The 20,126-nt window shown below is 41.4% G+C and overlaps 1 protein-coding gene across 1 annotated transcript; it reads left to right on the plus strand.

Annotated features, from left to right (window-relative positions):
- Window positions 1-14,943: 14,943 nt before the first annotated feature.
- LOC114882375 (ice-structuring glycoprotein-like) lies at window positions 14,944-16,668 on the plus strand. The gene is made up of 8 exons (XM_046286556.1): window positions 14,944-14,977; window positions 15,474-15,483; window positions 15,569-15,891; window positions 15,979-16,047; window positions 16,135-16,203; window positions 16,291-16,374; window positions 16,462-16,533; window positions 16,619-16,668. Exons 1-8 carry the CDS (start codon window positions 14,944-14,946, stop codon window positions 16,666-16,668), a joined length of 711 nt encoding a protein of 236 aa, XP_046142512.1.
- The last annotated feature ends 3,458 nt before the right edge of the window (window positions 16,669-20,126 follow it).

Raw genomic sequence — 20,126 nt, forward strand, 5'->3', positions numbered from 1 at the left:
TACTCTATAAGACGCAAAAAGTTTCGTTCCGATTGGTCTATCCGTCTCGCAGGAATCGGCGACCGTACGCTGCGCGTACATGAAATAGTACGTTTTTTTGCAATAAAAAGCGTTCGGAGTGAAAAAATGTAAAATGTTTTTATAACGGGACCAATCGGGAGGCATACTCTACCAGATGCAAGAGGTTTCGTTCCGATTGGTCCATCCGTCTCGGCGTAATCGGTGAACATACATAAAAAAAAAAAAAAAAAAAAATATACACATCGAATTGAGTATCCTCCTCCTTTTCGAAGTCGGATAAAAAGCAGCAGAAAGGTAAGTAAACCTAAGGTTGGTAGCAACGAAAGTAACGGTAAAGTTTCAAATGGAGAGACAAAGGAAAAAACAAAAGCCAGTAAAGCGAAGAACAAAGGGGTCACGAATAAAATAAGAACTTAAATAAAAAATTAAGATTATCGAAGACACAGGCAAAGCAAAAGGATTAACGAACAAGGAAAACGAACAGAAAAATAAAATAAATAACGAACAAAACAAGGTAAGAGAATATACATATAACAAAAGTAAAAACGAAAATGAAGCGATGTACATGGACGATTTAGAAAGTGGCGAGTATACCGTATGTATAAGTCTAAATGAAGAAAAAATGTCTAACAAAAGAAAATACAACTTGGTAAAGATTTATAATGCTGTTAACATTTTAGGTATTAAAATTACGGAAATAAGGATGGTATCCTTTTCAAGGGCAGAGATCACAATGAATTCAAGAAGAGATGCAAACAGGACAATAGAATACGGAAGAAGGAAAGACGCAGGCTTTGAAGCGTATGTGCCAAGAAGAAAGAGAACCAGGAGAGGAGTGACGAAGGAATGGGAGGGCTCCCTGGAAGAGTTAAAAGAGTGTGTAATGCCAGGACAAGGAGAGTTTGAAATCCAAAGACTAAAAATGAGGAAACTCCGTGACGGAAAAGCTGTATGGGAAGAGAGCGACGCGGTCCTCTTAACGTTCAAAGGGGATTCACTGCCCACGAGGCTGTACATAGGTCAAGGGCACGTTTGGTTGAAAGTAGAACCGTTTGTTGAGAGCATCAAACAATGTTTCAGATGTTTTAGATTTGGGCACCTGCAAAACGTATGCAGATCTAAAGGTAAAAGATGTATGATTTGAGCAGAAGAGTACCATGGGGAGTGTAGGAAGGAACCAAAATGTATAAATTGTGGAGGCATACATAGATCAAACGCGAGAGAATGTTTGATATACCAAAGAGAGAACGAGATTAAAAAAACTATGGCATATAAAAATGTCTCGTACTCGCAGGCCCGCGAGATTTTGAGGGACAAATATACTGGCCGTAAATTCGATCTAGATATAGAAAGTGAAAAAGATTTCCCGCAACTAAGAAAGGAAACAAGAGGTAGAGCGGAAAGATGGGAAAAATTGAACGTACCAGAAAGGAGAGGCACGATAAATGAATGGAAGCAAAGAAGAGGAAATCAAGGTCCCAGAGACAGGGGATCAAGCGACGAAAGCGAAGCAGGAAGATACCAAAAAAGAGACGAACAATATGGATCATTTAGGTACACAAATAGAAATGAGGAAAGAGAACTCAGAATGGCCAACAGGGAGGGAAGAGTTAAAATAATGAATAGGATCCCACCAGCCAGAGTAAGGCCATGGGTAAAAGACCCACCAAGAGTGGATATATATGAATGATACGATTACGAGCACGAAACGCAAAGAAAGAAAATGACCAACAGAATAAGGGGGGAGAACTACAAGCTCCCAGAGGACGTTAGAAATAAAACGGATGACGAAATACTCGACCAAATAATCTTACTAATCAGTGAGAGAAATTTGTTGAACAACTTCGACGAAAGAATTAAGAGGGCCAAAAGGAGGCGAGAAACTGAAGTCCCCGTTGACCCTGATGAAGACTGGTGGGGCAATGGGCCTCACTTCCAAGCTATAATCCCGGAAAAACAGGCAAAAAAATTTGAAAGGCAGAGACAGAGAAGAGAAGAGATCATAAGGCTGAACCAGAAAAAAGATGAGGAGAATGAAAAACCAAGAACCAGGGATGAAGATGGAAAAGAAGAAGAAAGGGAAACTAGCCCCATCCCAGACCCACAAGAAGAGGTCGAAGTTGAAGAAATTGAAGTCACAAATACTGAAAAAGCCACTGGCAAGGCAAAGAAAACAATGAACAAAAGCTTCTAAGCTAAAACTGACAAAAAAAAGATATAATTGAAATGTATAGATAGTAGTAAGGAAAAGCAACAAAAAGTACTAAAAGCTTAAACATAGCAAGTAAGCTACATATACAGGGTGTTCAGGCTATTACTAGCCAGCATTTTTTTTGTAAATAGTAAATATTAGAACAAAATGAAAGAGGGAAAAGTAGTACTGTTATTTATACGCAACATAATGACATATTCATTTTTGTTGTATTCGTATTATTTTGATAGAAACGAAGGTGACCTCCAATTTTTTAAATGGGATGCTAATATTTTTTTTATATCGTATAAAAGCGTGTACCAAGACGAATTCATCCATATACTACACAATGACCTTCAAAGTCATACAAGGTCAGAAATGGAAGAAACAATTTGAATATTGTGTACCAGTGTGTTTACAAGTATTCCTTATTGACACGAATCAGATGATGTTGTCAATTACTGTCACAGTGTTTATTTTTAATTTCCATTATAACGAGACAATTTCAGTATTTCTTCCAAAACCGATCAGTAATATCGTATAGCAATGTATCGTTATTCGCTAGACGAGAAGACGGATATGCTATGCATTTATTATCAGTGGAATAGAAATAAAAGACAAAGTAAATTGAAATACCTAGAAGAATATCCAGAAAGAGCGACACCAAATGAAAATCAGTTTGTTTTGCTTGTAAAGCGTTTCGAGGAAACAGGGTCTTTACAAAATAATCGTCGTAATCGGAGATCTCTTATTTTAGGAGATAAGAAGTTAGAAGTTTTGTTGCATTATGAAAAAAATCCAACAACTTCCGTACGAAAAGTAGCTTCTGCGTGTGATATTTCAGTTGGCTCAATTCATAACATCCTAAAATTATATAATTACAAACCCTTTAAATATTACAAAGTACAAGGGCTACAAGAAAGTGATTTACTGCGGCGTATTGAATTTTGCGACTGGGTACTAACAAAGAACAGAAACGACCGTAAATTTTATAAAAAAATTCTTTGGTCAGACAAATCAAGCTTTGATAACCATTGTATTAGCAATACTCATAATGCTCACGTATGGTGTACTGAAAACCCAAGAGTGAGAAGGGAACTAAATTTCCAAGTGCAATTTCGCATAAAGTGTAGCATAATTAACAATGTGCTATTAGGACCTTATTTTTATAATGGAATATTAAATGGGGAAAGATACTTGTTAGAGTTTTTAAATACGCAATTTAGAGACTATTGGGAAGATCTGCCACTGTCTATTGTGCAAGATATGTACTTCCAACAAGATGGGGCCCCACCACATAACAACAGAATCGTAAGAAATTATCTTAACGATATGTTTCAAGACCGATGGATTGGAACATACGGACCTGTCAAGTGGCCTGCAAGATCTCCAGATCTATCACCTCTGGACTTTTTTTTATGGGGTACTATTAAAGAGCTAGTTTATGAGACACCACCCACAGATATAAACGACTTGAAAAACAAAATAACACAAGCATGTGGATTAATAACCCGGATTACATTAGAAGAAGCTACCAAAAGAGTAATTAACAGAGCCGAAATGTGTATTCATGCTCAAGGTAGCCATATTCAACATTTGTTATAGCCTCATTAATAAAGAATACTTGTAAACACATTGGTACGCAATATTCAAATTGTTTCTTCCATTTCTGATCTTGCATGACTTTGAAGGTCATTGTGTAGTATATGGATGAATTCGTCTTGGCACACGCTTTCATACCATATAAAAAAAATATTAGCATTCCATTTAAAAAATTGGAGGTCACCTTCGTTTCTATCAAAATAATGCGAATACAACAAAAATGCATATGTTATTTTGTTGCGTATAAAAAACAGTACTACTTTTCCCTTTTTCATTTTTTCTAATATTTACTATTTACAAAAAAATGCTGGCTAGTAATAGCCTGAACACCCTGTATAATCATAGTCTATATTATATATATTATTAATATAAAAAGAAAAAAAAATAATAAAAATCAAAAGAGCAAAAGAAAGTTTATTTATATTATTCCACATAACTGTTAGTCGTAAGTCTATATTACTAGTATTAATCTTAATAATAACAACTAATATTAAACTTATATACATACAATAGTACTAATTTGAGGAATAAGAAATGCGTATAGGTCTATGGAACGCAAGAAGCGTTAGAGGAAAAATAGCCGAGATAAAGGCAGTAATAGACGACTACGATATACAGGCGATCATAGAAACATGGCTATATCCTGAATTCGGATTCACCTTCAAGGCTATAATACAATAAGAAATGACGCTCTGGGTAACGCGAACAGGGCGACCAGAAGAGGCATGACAGAGGGAGGCCTCTGCTTTATTATAAGAGAACAAATAAAAGTCAAAGAAAAAGCGATAACGAATAACATGAATATGGAGACCCTGTCCATAACTATAGAATCGGACGAAGGAGATACAGATCTGATACTGACGTACAGAAGCCCATCAAAAAACACACCGGAGCAGCAGTGGAACAACCTGGTTGACAACCTAGAAACAAACACAAGAACTATAATCATGGGTGACATGAACGCAAAAAACACTGCGTGGAATTGTGCTGAAAATGACACGCAAGGAATCAGATTAGCAAGAGTGGTGGAGGAAAGAGACATGTTTGTGGCAAATGGAGACACCCTGTCACGCCCGGCTTCCGGCTCCCAAAGAGCTTCCAATATAGATTTAATAATAGTCAATTTTCAAATGTTACAGATTATAAATGCCGAAAATTCGGGCCTAACACTGGGCTCGGACCACCAAATTTTAAACATCCATACGGCAATGAATGTGCCACCGGTGATAGAAGGCAAAAGATTCTCAACAAGAAAGTATAACTACAAAAAGATTAATTGGAACACTTTTCGATCAAAAATTGATGAGGAAGCAAACAAGATACTACAAAATGAGCCTGGACCACCAACAACAGAGGCCGAGGATGAATTGGAAATAAGAAATACAATATACATGTATAGAGCCTGGAAGCATCGGGTGCTACTAAAGCCAAACAACAAAGAAACAATCAGAACAGGGCAAACGGCAATACAACCAAGAAAAGCAACAAACAAAGGTGGTGGGACGACGACTGTGAGAAAACCAGAGAGGAAAAGAGGACAGCCCTGTTGAATTTCAACAGAAGGCCGAATGAAGAAACGTGGCAAACGTACAAAATAAGTATTAAAAAAATGAAAGCCACAATTAAGAAAAAGAAGAAAGAAGCATGGGAAAAATTTGCGGAAAGTGTTAACCACAGCTCGGATTGCCGCACGCTCTGGGATAACATCAAGGGGCTTCAGAGGGGAAGGAACCCCCCGCAGAATCTCATGACCAAAGAGGAAAGGAACGAGGTCGAATTGGCGGAAATAGAAAAGATTTTCGACGACGACGTAATCCCGACAACGGAGGCGAGCGGAATAGCAAGGGAGGAAGAAAGAAACGAATACGCGAACGAGCAAGAAGAACAATAGGAACAGCCTCTCACCATGAAGGAGATGTTAACATCCATCAACAAAATGAACAAGAAATCTGCCCCGGGCAGGGATGGTATCGATAACAGAACGCTAAGTATGTTACCAATCTCTATGTTAAATATAACTTTGAGACTCTTTAACAGGATATGGGAAACGGGCACAGTCCCGCCCAGCTGGAAAGATGCGGCAGTCATACTACTAGACAAACCGAGCAAGAAGGCGTTAAGGCCAATAGCGCTGACAAACTGCCTGGGAAAACTCATGGAGAGAATAGTAAACGCAAGATTGGTTAACTGGGCGGAAAGCAACAACATCATGCATAAATGGCAAAATGGGTTCAGGCGAGGAAGATCAACGATAGACAACCTCGTACGATTGAGAGCGGACATACAGGATGGGTATAACAACGGGAGAGCCACCCTGGCGGGTTTTCTAGACGTAAAATCTGCCTACGATAGAGTGGACCACGAGATGTTGCTGACAATATTAATGAAGAAACAATGCCCGAAGAAAATATTCAAGTATATTAAAAATTGGCTTGAAAACAGAACAGCGACTGTGGCGAGAAGATACGAAGATAACGTTGAAGGAAGAATAGCGAGAGGATTGCCACAGGGGTCGGTACTTAGCCCGATATTATACAACATATATACTAACGATGTAATGGAAGGTATAGATGACGAGGAATTGGTAAAATTACAATTCGCCGACGACATAGGTATTTATGTGTCAACCGTAGACTACAGAACAGGTAACGTGAACAAACTAGAAACTGCTTTGGACAAAATCATTGAAAAGGGTATAGCAGGATAAGATGGTCAAAAGTGCCCTTGAGCCGAATTTGCTTCGCAATGCACCATTCGATAGCATATCCCAAAAAACCATGGTACACCAAGTTTCAACCCTGTACCTCAACCGGGAGGGTAGTTACAGGGTAAGAAAGAAAAAGTAGTTTTTGTCATATTTTCCCTATTTAATGGCATTCAAAAAATCTGAAAAAATTCTAGAATATTCTAGCCATGTTTCTTTATGATAGTGAATTTTTTCAGATTTTTCGTCTGCAAATCCTAGGCGTGAAAAATCAAAAACGCAAAAAAAAGTCGAAAAATTGAGATTTCGGGTAGAAGCTTTCGAGATACTAGACTTTTACTTTTACAGTAGTTAGATATTAGCATGATTGGTGTCCGCAATTTTTTTCAGATTTTTCATTCTGGTGCGTCAAACCGAAAAAAATCAAAAACCGATATTTTCGACATATTTCGTGCGATAACATGAGAAATACTTTGAATTTTTACATTTCCTTTACACACTTAGTGCATTATATGATTTCTAACATTTGTGCACTGGATGCAGTAAAATCTGAATGGAGAAAGTGAAGTTATTGCAAATAATTGAAAATTACGCACCTTATCTGCTAAAATATTAGAAAGTTTTTCAACGTCGCCGATGGCTAAGTCGGCAAGGTGTCCGTCTATGGAACCGCTGGAAACTGTTTTGTCTCGAGTTCGCGCCCCATGTATGTACAATTTTATTTTTTTTCATAAACAATTTTTTTGTAATTATTAATTACATAAGAATATACAATAATCATTTAATAACGTATGAAAATAATTTTGAAATATTTTATTATTAAGTATACATAAAATAAGTGGTGCACTACCGATTTTCTGATTACGTATTGTTCTAATTACGGATAGCTCCCAATATCTTGTTAATTGAAAAGCCGCGTGGTTGTTGGGTTATGATGGATATTGAAAGCAATATATGTATATTTTACCTTCATTGAACATATAGCCAAAGTGTCGGTAGTGCACCACTTATTTTTATGTATACTTAATAATAAAATATTTCAAAATTATTTTCATACGTTATTAAATGATTATTGTATATTCTTATGTAATTAATAATTACAAAAAAAATTGTTTTATGAAAAAAAATAAAATTGTACATACATGGGGCGCGAACTCGAGACAAAACAGTTTCCAGCGGTTCCATAGACGGACACCTTACCGACTTAGCCATCGGCGACGTTGAAAAACTTTCTAATATTTTAGCAGATAAGGTGCGTAATTTTCAATTATTTGCAATAACTTCACTTTCTCCATTCAGATTTTACTGCATCCAGTGCACAAATGTTAGAAATCATATAATGCACTAAGTGTGTAAAGGAAATGTAAAAATTCAAAGTATTTCTCATGTTATCGCACGAAATATGTCGAAAATATCGGTTTTTGATTTTTTTCGGTTTGACGCACCAGAATGAAAAATCTGAAAAAAATTGCGGACACCAATCATGCTAATATCTAACTACTGTAAAAGTAAAAATCTAGTATCTCGAAAGCTTCTACCCGAAATCTCAATTTTTCGACTTTTTTTTGCGTTTTTGATTTTTCACGCCTAGGATTTGCAGACGAAAAATCTGAAAAAATTCACTATCATAAAGAAACATGGCTAGAATATTCTAGAATTTTTTCAGATTTTTTGAATGCCATTAAATAGGGAAAATATGACAAAAACTACTTTTTCTTTCTTACCCTGTAACTACCCTCCCGGTTGAGGTACAGGGTTGAAACTTGGTGTACCATGGTTTTTTGGGATATGCTATCGAATGGTGCATTGCGAAGCAAATTCGGCTCAAGGGCACTTTTGACCATCTTATCCTGCTATACCCTTTTGGGAAAATAGGACTAACACTTTCTGTACAAAAAACTGTAGTAGTAAATTTTACAAGGTGGAGACGAACGCGAAATTTTAATAGCCAAAACAGTAGACCGGTCACGGTAAGGGTGGAAAACACGAATATAGTAGAATCGAATGAAGCAAAATTTCTGGGTATAATATTTAAAATAAAAAAAAAATTTTTTTTTAAATTTAACATAAAAAATGTTACTTCAAAGAACATACGAGGCACGTGGAGAACGTGGCCAAAGATAGACTGAATATGTTGAGTGTAACCGTACATATTCCTTTCGGTTACATATATAAGATCCGAGTCTCGTCGCCAGAAACCCCTACTTTTATCTCTGTAGGAGTGGGAAATTAGCGACAACTTCGTTAAGCGCGTGCGTGATACCCCCACTAGAACGAGTCGATTTGGGGACCGGCGTGTCGATCGATGAGGGATCACTCTGATCTCTACGGTCGACTAGGCGACACGCGTTTAGAAGCACGTAATTCACATTAGCGAAACACGGAACATAATTCGAGTCAAACTGACTTTCGGGTACTTAGTAAAACGGCTAGTATTCGCGATTATTGTTCTCGCCTCAAACTGAGGAGTCGGTGGTCCAAACTGTACCACGGCACTGCTAGACGTTGGAATTATAAATTCGGAATTCGGAAACCCGATGTCCGGGGGATCAGAGGCCAGTAGGGACATTCTCCAGGTTACGTACATTTGAAAGTCCGAGAAACGAGACCTACTCATCTTCAAAGGAGTACCTCTCCCATTTCGTGTGCTAACAAGTGTCGTACGAGTAAAGCGAGTGGTGATAACGGGTTCTCAGGTCCACGATACCTTGAACTCATTATTCACTCAACCCCGAGCTCGGGCAGCAATGGCTGCAGTCTGGAGAACTAGCCAGGATTACCCACGAAACGAATATAACTTCCAGATTCTCGTAAAATTGAAGATCTGAGGAGAAAGGCTCGCCTCCCACTGTCAGGTGCCTCTTTTCTCTCTCTTGTATTAACGAGTTTCGAACGAACAAAGCCAGTGGTGATAACGGGTTCTCAGGCCTACACACCCCCGAACCCATTATTCACTCACTCCTGAGTTCGGGCAGTATTTACTGCAATTTGGAAGCCCGATCCAACGCGAAAGACCAAGCAGTACATGGTGAAACACGATCGTTATTTGGGTGTGTTGAGAAGTCCGAAGAGCCGGAACCCACACGTTTCACGGTGTGCCTTCCTTCTCTTCGGGTACCTCTGGACCACCGTCTCACGGCCAGTGTCGAATACGTTCCTGTAGCTCCAAAAAACCTACTGACCCGATTTCGTGCACTCCGGTGAGATACGCTCGAGTTGAGCGTCCTTTAACGATCGAACGACGCAACGACCTTTCCGTTTGACAGTATAGTTAGAAGAAACACCATCATAAATATTTGGGGGGATTTTGCGAACGTTAACCGTTCGCGCATTGTACTATTTAAATTCAATGGAAACGACTAATGTAATGTTTACGTATTGCTCCGTTAATCGTGTGTATTCGACCTAGGAAGGAATTTCGGGACTTCTTATACGCGGCCGACCTTGCGAACTGCTTTGTTATTGTCGCGGCATAAGCGCGAAAGAAATATTGACCTAGTTATTATCAAAGCATCCCGCGTAAGCTGCACGTTTCGAGACGACATTGAAGCTCGACCGCCTCTTCCTATCTGCCTCTCTCTACACTTACAGACCTTCATTTCCTCCTCGTGTCTTTCAAGTAGAGAAAGCTCGGACCACAAATAGTAAGGTTACATGAGATATATTGCAGGGGATAGAGAAGGGTTCAAATATCTTTATTACTATATAAAGAAATTCATACATGTAGATTAAAAAGCAAACACGCTGCCCTACTCCGAAGCCATGTGCCGACGTGTAGGGCTCCCCGGGCTGGCGCGACGCCCCTGAGAGAGATGAACGAGTGACCTGAAAATAGATTGGAAAAACAACTAAGAAGCAAGACAATGAAAAGAAAAGTTGAGCATGTAAGCGGAATTGGACTTCGAGATACGGGAAAAATCGGATTTGTAAGAAGAAATTCTAGGAAGAACTCTATCAAACCCTAGTAGAATTGGAAACTATGAAAACTGAAAGCTCGAAGGAAGGTTGCCGATCGCTCGGCAGTAGAATAATAAGAATAGACGGATGAATGAGAGAGAGAGAATGGGAATAAGTAAGACGAGTATGAATGTGTGTAAAATAATTTATTAAATAATAATGTAAATTAAGCTAAGGAAAAATTGTATTGTAACACACCGTACAACAGAAGCCTCTGTCAAGGTCCAAAGAGAAACCGAAGGAGTGAGTGAAACAGAGAGTGCAAGGTTAATTTCCACTATTTGAAAATATTAGTATGGAATAGGGAAATAACAGTATGGCACAAAACATGTAAAACAAGAGAGTAGGGAAAATTGTAAAAGAAAAAGAAAGAAAACTTTAAGATAAAGCACAAAGATAGGATACATTAATTCAAAAAAGGCGCCCATTCCCACAGGCGCGTGGACGCAGTTGTTCGTTGGGCAACAAAGGAGCAGAAAAGTCCCTAAAAGCGCCTACCCTTATAATTAGGGGGATGCAAATGCATCCCGCGAATTTAAATTGGGTGAAATTTGATGGATGGATGGTCCCCCTGTGGCTCGGGGGGCTTAGAATACGGCCACGGTATCCCCTGCCTGTCGTAAGAGGCGACTAAAAGGGGACACACAGAACACACACACATGAACACATGCACGCACACACACACATATACACAGATGAGGGGACATTAAAAGTATGGATTGAGTGAGACCTAAAGTACGGAGTGAGTAAGAAATAAGAATAATGAACTGTAAAAATGCGCGAGAGTTTAGTGCTGGCAGCGTGGCTGCCAGCACATCTCCCTAAGCGCGTGGACGCAAACTTTCGGTGGGCAAAATGGGGACAGATAAGTCCTCAAAAGCGCCGGCCCCTTTGGGGGCGAAATTTGATGGATGGATGGATGGATCTATGATGTTGATTGGTAGATAGGCCCTCTTTAGCCTATTTTTATGAACGATACGCTTTTTATTGGGTCCTATTGCCAGTTCTATGTTATTTGGTTCTATGTTTCGAAGTATAGTGTATGGTCCAGTGTATTCTTTTTCAAATTTGTTTCTTCTAGGCGGGTTTAACAGCATAACTTTTTCACCCGTTTCGTAATTTATTGGTTGAATTTTTCTGTCGTAATAGTGTTTTTGTCTGTGCTTTTCTTTTTCCAAATTTGATTTTGCTATTTCTCGTAAATTGTGCAGTGTTTGAATCAGTTTTTCAATATAATCGGGGTATGTTTTTAAATTATCAATCGGTTTAATACTTGATGGTTGACGAGCTTTCTTCCCGACAACTAATTCGTGTGGTGTAAATTTTGTTCCTTCGTGGATGCTGGTGTTATAGGAAAACATTGCTTGTGGTAACCATTCATCCCAACGTTTTTCTTTTGAAATATAATGTTTTAAATATTCAATTAAAACATGATGGCTTCTTTCTAGTGATCCATTTGATTGTGGATGGAATGAAGATGTTCTGTATGTTTTGATTTGGAGTGCTTTGGCTAATTTTCTCATTAATGATCCTGTGAAACATATACCCTGGTCTGTAAGTATGGCTTTTGGACTACCAAATTTGCATATGAAGTGTTCTGTAAAAGCTCTTACTACTTCTTCAGATGTGGTTGATACTAAGGGTATTGTAGCTGAGTATTTGGTCAGGTTATCCTGGATGGTAAGTATATAGCTGTTTCCTGTTGTAGTTATGGGCAATGGTCCTAATATATCTAAAGATACTTTGTCAAATGCATCAATAGGGGTGTCAGTGATGACCATTGGTTCCTTGTTTTTCATCCTTACTAATTTTACTTTTTGACAGCTAATGCAAGTTCTAATGTAATCAGTGATTTCCTTTTTCATGTTCTTCCAATAATAATTATTTCTGATTCTATGGTAAGTCTTTTTTATTCCTTTATATCTTCCTACTGGGCTTTCATGGTTTTCTTTAATGATGTGCATTCTTTCTTCTTTAGGTGAAGATCCGGTCTTTGCGAGTTTGGACCATAATATTTATCCGTTCCTTGCACTGGCTTCAATTTCCTTGCCTTGCCATAGGTCATTCGAAATTGTTTCGTTTTCGCAACTTTTTTCTGTCGCCGTTCCTCCAATCTCTTTACTAGTGGCGGAACGGTTTTACACATGTTGTTATGCATTTCTGTAAGTACTTGTTGCGTATTGTATTGCGTAACAGCTCCTGCAACTCTAGCATTGTAGGAACCTCTTGCACCAAAATTAATACGTTTTCTGCGGGATTGTTTGTAACATTCATTAACAAACTATCCGAATAGCAGCTGAGGAATCGTATGGCTTTCTCGACTTCGCTATACAGACCGAACAATTTCAAAGATGGAACGTAATTTTTCTCAGCTCTGTTTTCGTCTCGCATACACATATGGCTGCGGCTATTGCACTCCTTGTGCTCACCAAATATATGGCTAGGAATACTTAAAATGTCCTTCTGAAGTTCTCTAGCTTTGATATGCTCAGGCCCTTTTTCTTGTTTTCGCGCATTGACTGCTAAAACAACGGCTTTACGAATATTTAAAATATTTTTTTTAATGATATTTCGGTGCGCAACATAGCCACGAGCTCTGTGACCCTTCGTTTGCGTATTCTCCGCAACGTGTCTCAACTTTTTACATAAATTACGAAGTAAGTGATTGGTACACTCTACTTTTCTAACGGTTACTTTTTGTTCTCGGTAAGGTCTGTTATTCACAATAGTATGATAGACGTTGCTATCACCATTGGCAACAACCGTTCTATATATCAAGCCATGCATTCCAATGATGCAACTGAAACCTTCAGCAATAGCATCACTTTCCGTGCTACTGGAACTGGCATAACGATCATAGTTTTTATAACATTTATGATGTTTTGGGGATGTAGATTTTCGTTCCGCTATATCACATATTGTGCAATATTTATTTCGTATGCCGATAAACAGAAGTTTTCCTGTGCGGAAACCTACAATGGCACCAACACCGGAAAGTGAATTATAATTCGTACCATACGATCTCTTCATCCAGCTACCATCCGCTATGACAGTTATGTATGGGATAATGTCGACGACTTCATTGTTTTCAAAAGCTAATCGTCTTTCTTCTTCACCTGCTGCCTGCATGGTATGCATTGCGCTTTTCATAAACTCATCTACAAGTTTTTCACGGTACCTGCGGTACGTCGATTCAGCCATGCAGGGCATGTTCAGGGCGGCGCATAATTCTTCTATTTGTGCATAGCCGATTCCGACTGTAACAGTTGCGGTCGTCATGGCCTCATTTACATTCATTATATTTGAATGCATAGGTTCCGACCAAACAGTATCTTCGTAATTGCACATTTGGCACTTGAAGGAAAACTGTGTGAGACAACCAATCTGGCGACTACCGATCATTTTCCAATCGCGAAAATGACATTCAATACCTCGCGTATGGTTGTCGAACGTTCTATGTATTTCATTCCAAAAGAACTGAACGTCAACAATGTGGCGGCCTTCTGGCACATTTTCCGAAATACGTCCCATATCTACGTGTCCGGCCTCTACGAGAAGATTGTCGTCGATATCGTTCAGGACGTTTTGTACAGTGGGTTTCACACTTGTGAAATCGCATTGTACAACGACAGTTTCGTTGTTTTCGCGAAGGACCTTCTTTGATTGTGAGATGGGTCCCGCATCTTCATTTTCGGTAAGGACCTTTTTTGATTGTGAGATGCGTCCCGCATCTTTATTTTTGGTAAGGACGCTTTTTGATTGTGAGATGCAACCTATCTGTTTATTTTGGGAAAGGACGCTTTTTGATTGTGGGATGGGTCCCGCATCTTTATTTTCGGTAAGGACCTTTTTTGATTGTGAGATGGGCCCCGCATCTTTATTTTCGGTAAGGACCTTTTTATTATTATATTTACAAATTAGTTGATGGCCAGACATATATGTCTGACCGACCTCCTTTACGTTGTTTATAAGTTTTCCAAAGAGAGAATTTCTCTCTTTGAAAACTGCAGTTGGTGGAATCATCGATGTCGACGATTGCCATTGTTCCTGTCGCCTGCAAAGTACAATGAATAAGATTATAAACATCTGTAGGACAATTCACACAAGTTACTGAAATGTATAAATTGTAAGCACTTACAGTTTTCTATAAACTTTTTTGAGGGAGAACTTTCTCGCACCCGGAAACCTCTTATTTGCACCTTTATTATTTCCCATTTGTGCTTATTTTTTGCACAAATGGTTAGAAATATTTATACAAATTTAGGTTTATGAGCATGCTTTTGGTGTGTCTTCGCCGATATCGCGAAAACGTCTTAGAAAGAAGTGGATGGCAACGCGGGTCATGCATTGAGACCATGGGCCATTCCCCCACCACGCTGCGCACGAAACAAAAATGAAACGCCAACGCTGTGGCGTTTCCCAATTTCACTGGCAGCGACAGTTCACTGAGTGCATCGAACTAGTGAAGATGGAAAAAGTTTCAGTGGAGTACCGAATTCCCAGTAAGTGTTTTCTTTTCATCTTTATTTCGTGATTGTCATTGACAACTACATTCTATGAGCATTTGTAACAAAAATATTTTTCTCGACATTTGCTTTGTTTCATATATCGGGTCATCGAAATTGTCACATCTTCAAATTGAAATAAAACGCAAAGTATTTGATTTTTGTGTCGTTACTTCATTTTAATACAAAGTCTATTTTATGACAAATTATGAAAACAATATCATTGAACGGTCTTTCTTCATCAGTCTCTATTGATGAAATTGAAATCCACTTGTGTGAAAATATAATTAAAAATTGAGTGCAACGCATCCGGCTCGTGACAAAAGCCGAGGAGGACATTATAATATTGTCTTTGATAATATCATAGTTTGGATAACTATATATATTCGTGCGATAACTTGTGCAGAGATAATTTTTGTCTTCCGGATTATTTTTCCATGATACATTGACTTTTATGTCAACTAATTTATTCGTATTTTGTAATTCAACTCAGTTCAATACATGTAATTGTCAATGAACATTCATTTGTGGATAAATATATTTGAAATTTCTGTGCAGTATTATTTATGTTTTACAATCTTTTTTTAGAAATCAAAAGAGGTCCGAAAGAGTCGGAGGTTCCGAAAGAACCGGAGGAACCCCGACAAGCGGAACCCCAGCGGCTGGAGCCCCAACGGCCGGAGCCCCAGCGGCCGGAGCCCCAGCGGCCGGAACCCCAGCGACCGGAGCCCCAGCGGCCGGAACCCCAGCGACCGGAGCCCCAGCGGCCGGAGCCCCAGCAGCCGGAGCCAGAGTTGTTGCAATTGCAAGAACAATTGCAGCAGCTCCATTTGCAGCAGCAGAATCCGCTGCTGCTGCAATTCCAGCAGCGTTTGCTGCAGCTGGAGCTGCGACGGCAACCGCAGTATATCGTAAGTCGTATTTTTACTTTCCTATTCGTACGTTATTTCGGCTAATCATTTCTGTTGTACATAATAATATAATATTTATTTTTCCAGCCTTACCAGCCGCAGCCGTAGCCGCAACATTACCTGCCGCAGCCGGACCACCATCAAGCTGGATATACTGTAAGTCGTATTTTTACTTTCCTATTCGTACGTTATTTCTGCTAATCATTTCTGTTGTACATAATAATATAATATTTATTTTTCCAGCCTTACCAGCCGCAGCCGCAGCCGCAACCTTACCAGCCGCAGCTGGACCACCATCAAGCTGGATATACTGTAAGTCGTATTTTTACTTTCCTATTTGTACGTTATTTCTGCTAATCATTTCTGTTATACATAATAATATAATATTTATTTTTCCAGCCTTACCAGCCGCAGCCGCAGCCGCAACCTTACCTGCCGCAACATTACCTGCCGCAGCCGGACCACCATCAAGCTGGATATACTGTAAGTCGTATTTTTACTTTCCTGTTCGTAGATTATTTGTGCTATTCATTTTTGTAATACATAATAATATAATATTTATTTTTGCAGTCTTACCAGCCGCAACCACACCAGCTGCAACCTTACCAGCCACAGCCGGACCAGGATTAAGCTGGATATGCTGTAAGTCGTATTTTTACTTTCCTGTTCGTACGATCTTTCTGGTATTCATTATTTATGAATAATAACACAATATTTATTTTTCCAGTTACAAAGATTGAAGCAGCTCATGATCCGGAAGTACAGGCGCGAAATTAATAAATTGCGAAGGGAGATGACGCCATGGCCCAGCCGCGGCCGCGGTCGCGGTAATGCCAATGGAGTTGGTCGTGGTCGCGGTCGCGGCTGTAACAGTAGAAATATTTCATTTTTTTTGTAATTTTTTTATTTTTACTATTATTGTTTTTATATATTTGTTAAGTTATTATTATTATTATTATTCTATTTTTCTATTTCTAGTGGGCTGAGGCTAGCCGGGCACTCAGTCCTTGGGGACCATTGTACCCGGGCCGCTAGGCAGCCTCTTTACTGGCTGTGCCTTGGCAACTGGGCTTCTGTGGCGAAGTTTAGAAGCGCCGGCACCAGGCCAGCCGAAATGCTTAATGATGAGGGTTCCCAGGTCCCCAGGATTGCTCCTCTTCGGGCCCTTAGTTCCCTGCATCTTAGAAGTACGTGTAGAGGGGTTTCGTCCTCTTCCTCACACCTCGGACATAATGTCTCCTCCGTGAGTCTCATGCGCGCGAGGTGTTTTCTCGTGTACCAGTGTCCTGTCACTAGGCCCACGAGCATGCGCAGCTGCGCCCTGTCCAGGTGACTTAAGGTGTCACCCAGCTTCTGTGACGGTCCCTCAAATAGGGCCCTCGTGTGTCTCATGCCATTGGCGTTGTGCCAGAGCCTGGTGAATTCCTGGTTTAACCAGTCCTTGGCCAAGCCTTTCAACGCATAGGTTGAGACACCAATGGGGTACTCATGGCATGGCTGGGAGCTTGACGCCCCCAGTCGTGCCAATTCGTTAGCCCTCTCGTTTCCTGGGATACCAGTGTGACCTGGTACCCATAGCAGCTTAACTCTGTTGTTCAGAGATAGCTGTCTCAAAGTCAGTGCGCAGTCCTTGACTAGCTTCAACCCTATTTCCACTTTGTGGAGGGCTTTCAGCGCGGCCATGCTGTCACTGCAGATGTATATGTGTTTTCCTGAGTGGGCCCTTTCCAAATTATATTTGGCGCAGGCCCATATGGCAAACACTTCTGCTTGGAAGACCGTAACGTGGTGGCCCAGCTTGTGGGTCATTTCGACCCTAGGGCTTTCCCCCGCAATCCCGGCTCCGGTGCCGATACTGGTCTTAGAGCCGTCTGTGAACCAGACCAGCCCCCCGGGTTCAGAAGGTCGTTTGGGTCTTTCAGCCATTTCTGCCTATCTGGGAGGATTAGATCATATTCTCGTCTGAAGAGGTATTCCGTCTTGCAGCGGTCCCCACCGTGGGTCAGAATTGACTCTGATCCCACATCCCTGAGGATTTCGGTGTGCCCGCCGCCCGTCGGGGACCATTCTTCAGCTTGGTGGAGGCGGATGGCCGCTCTCCAAGCCGTTGCCATCACTGTTAGATGGGGTGGCTTGATGTCGAGCAGCGCACCCATTGCCAAGGTGGGCGTGGTGGGGAGTGCACCTATTATCCCCAGCAGCGTTATTCTGTATATTCTTTCTATAGCCTTTCTGTGTGCTTCCCTCTTCATGGAGGTCCACCACACAATCGAGGCGTATGTTGTGATAGGTTCAAGGATGGCCTGGTATATCCACCTGACCACCCTTGGTTTGAGTCCCCATGTGGGGCCAAACATTCTGCGGCAGGCCCAGTAGGTGCTGATTGCTTTCTGGGTCTGCCTGTTCACATGGTTCTTCCAGGTGAGTTTTTTGTCTAGTATTACGCCTAGATATTTAACCTCATCTGTGAGTTGTAGCTGCGTCCCAAAAAGGTGAGGAGCCTTAAAATAAAAGCGTCTTCTCCTTGTGAACAGGACCAGCTCCGTTTTGCTCGGGTTAACCGAGAGTGAGTGTGATTGACACCAAGATTCTACGAGTATGATAGCCTTTTGTAATCTCCTCGCTAGATCCAACGGGTGTCTGCCCCTGACCGTGATAGAGAGGTCGTCGGCGTAGCCCTGAACCTCAAAGCCTTCCGAGGCGAGTATACGTATGAGTTCATCAACCACGAGGGTCCACAGCAGGGGGGACAGGACTCCTCCCTGCGGGCAGCCCCTCGCGACGTCAGCCCTCACCGTCTCCTCTCCCAGGCTTGCTATGGCTGTTCTGTTCGTCAGCATGTTGTGGATCCATCTTACGACGGAGTCCTTAATATTATACCTCCTCGCAGCTTCCTTAATGGCATCATGGGGTGTGTTGTCAAACGCCCCCTCGATGTCGAGGAAAATGCAGAGGGCAGATTCGCCGCTCGACAGTGCGCCTTCAATAAAGCCTACTAGTTTATGAAGTGCCGTCTCGGTGGATTTGCCGTTTTGATAGGCGTGTTGAGAGGGGTGTAGTGGTTTATTGGCCAAAACCTCGTCTCTGATGTACCTATCGACCAGCCTCTCCAGCGTTTTGAGCATGAAAGAGGTGAGGCTGATGGGTCTGTATGCCTTAGCAAGGTCGTAATTGTCCCTCCCAGGTTTAGGGATGAACACTACCTTGGAGTGTCTCCAGGCTTTGGGTACATAGCCCTTCGCCAGGCAGGATTTGAAGATCTGGCCCAGGCGCCTGTACAAGTCCTCACCGCCCTCCTGAAGGAGTGCCGGAAAGATCCCGTCAGTGCCCGGGCTCTTGAATCTACTGAAGGAGCCGATGGCCCACTTCACCCTGTCTGTGTTTATCACCTTCTCCGCTGTTTCCCAGTCCGCTAGAGCGGGGTCGGTGCGCGTCGTATCGCTGCGACGACGCCCCCGGCCCTCCGCTATTGAGCCTGGGAAATGTGTCTGGATAAGGTGTTCTAATGTCTCTTTGTGGTTGTTCGTCAGACTTCCGTCGGGGCGTCTGAGACGATCCAACCCCGGTGAGGGGCCTGTTGAGAAGACCCTCCTTAACCTGGCAACTACTGGTAGAGCTTCGGTTTCTTTGCAGAAGGTCTTCCAGGCTGACCTCTTGCTAGTTCTTATTAGCTTTTTGTAAGCTTGCTGGGACCTTTTGTAACTGTCCCAGGCTGGCTTCGTATTTGCCTTCATGGCTTTGTTCAGTAGTCTGCGGGTGTCCTTTCTGGCTTGGTCCAATTTCTTGTTCCACCAGGGGACCCTTTTGTTACTACTTCCAATTTTGACAGGGCAGGCATCCTCGTAGGCTTGAGTAACGGCGGAGCTTAAGTGCTTCACCGCTTGCTCAATTTCGCCCACGGTCCTGGGACGCTGACAGTGCCCCTTAAGCCTCCCTTCTAGGCCCTCTCTGTAGAGTGCCCAGTTGGTGGCCTTTGGGTTCCTGTATGCTTCACCAGTACCGCCTTCCCTGTCGCCCATTAAGTTGAACGTAATTAGGCGGTGGTCCGAGAGCGTGCTTTCGTCTCGAACTTGCCAGTGTTTGACAACCTGTGCCACCTTTGTGGTGCCCAGGGTCAGGTCAATTACCTCCTGTCTACGGGAGGTGACGAAGGTGGGGGCGGAGCCTTTGTTTAGGATCTCCATGCTCGTGGTGGCGAGGTACTCTAGCAGTGCTGTGCCGCTGCCGTTGGTATT

Source organism: Osmia bicornis, chromosome 7 (genome assembly GCF_907164935.1).
Source record: "Osmia bicornis bicornis chromosome 7, iOsmBic2.1, whole genome shotgun sequence".
In the NCBI taxonomy this organism is placed as follows: Eukaryota; Metazoa; Arthropoda; class Insecta; order Hymenoptera; family Megachilidae; genus Osmia; species Osmia bicornis.

Coding starts and splice junctions, on each gene's coding strand:
- LOC114882375 (XM_046286556.1), top strand. CDS start 14,944: ATGGAAAAAGTTTCAGTGGAGTACCGAATTCCCA. Junction 16,204..16,290: donor ACCATCAAGCTGGATATACT/GTAAGTCGTATT, acceptor TTATTTTTCCAG/CCTTACCAGCCGCAGCCGCA. Junction 16,375..16,461: donor ACCATCAAGCTGGATATACT/GTAAGTCGTATT, acceptor TTATTTTTGCAG/TCTTACCAGCCGCAACCACA.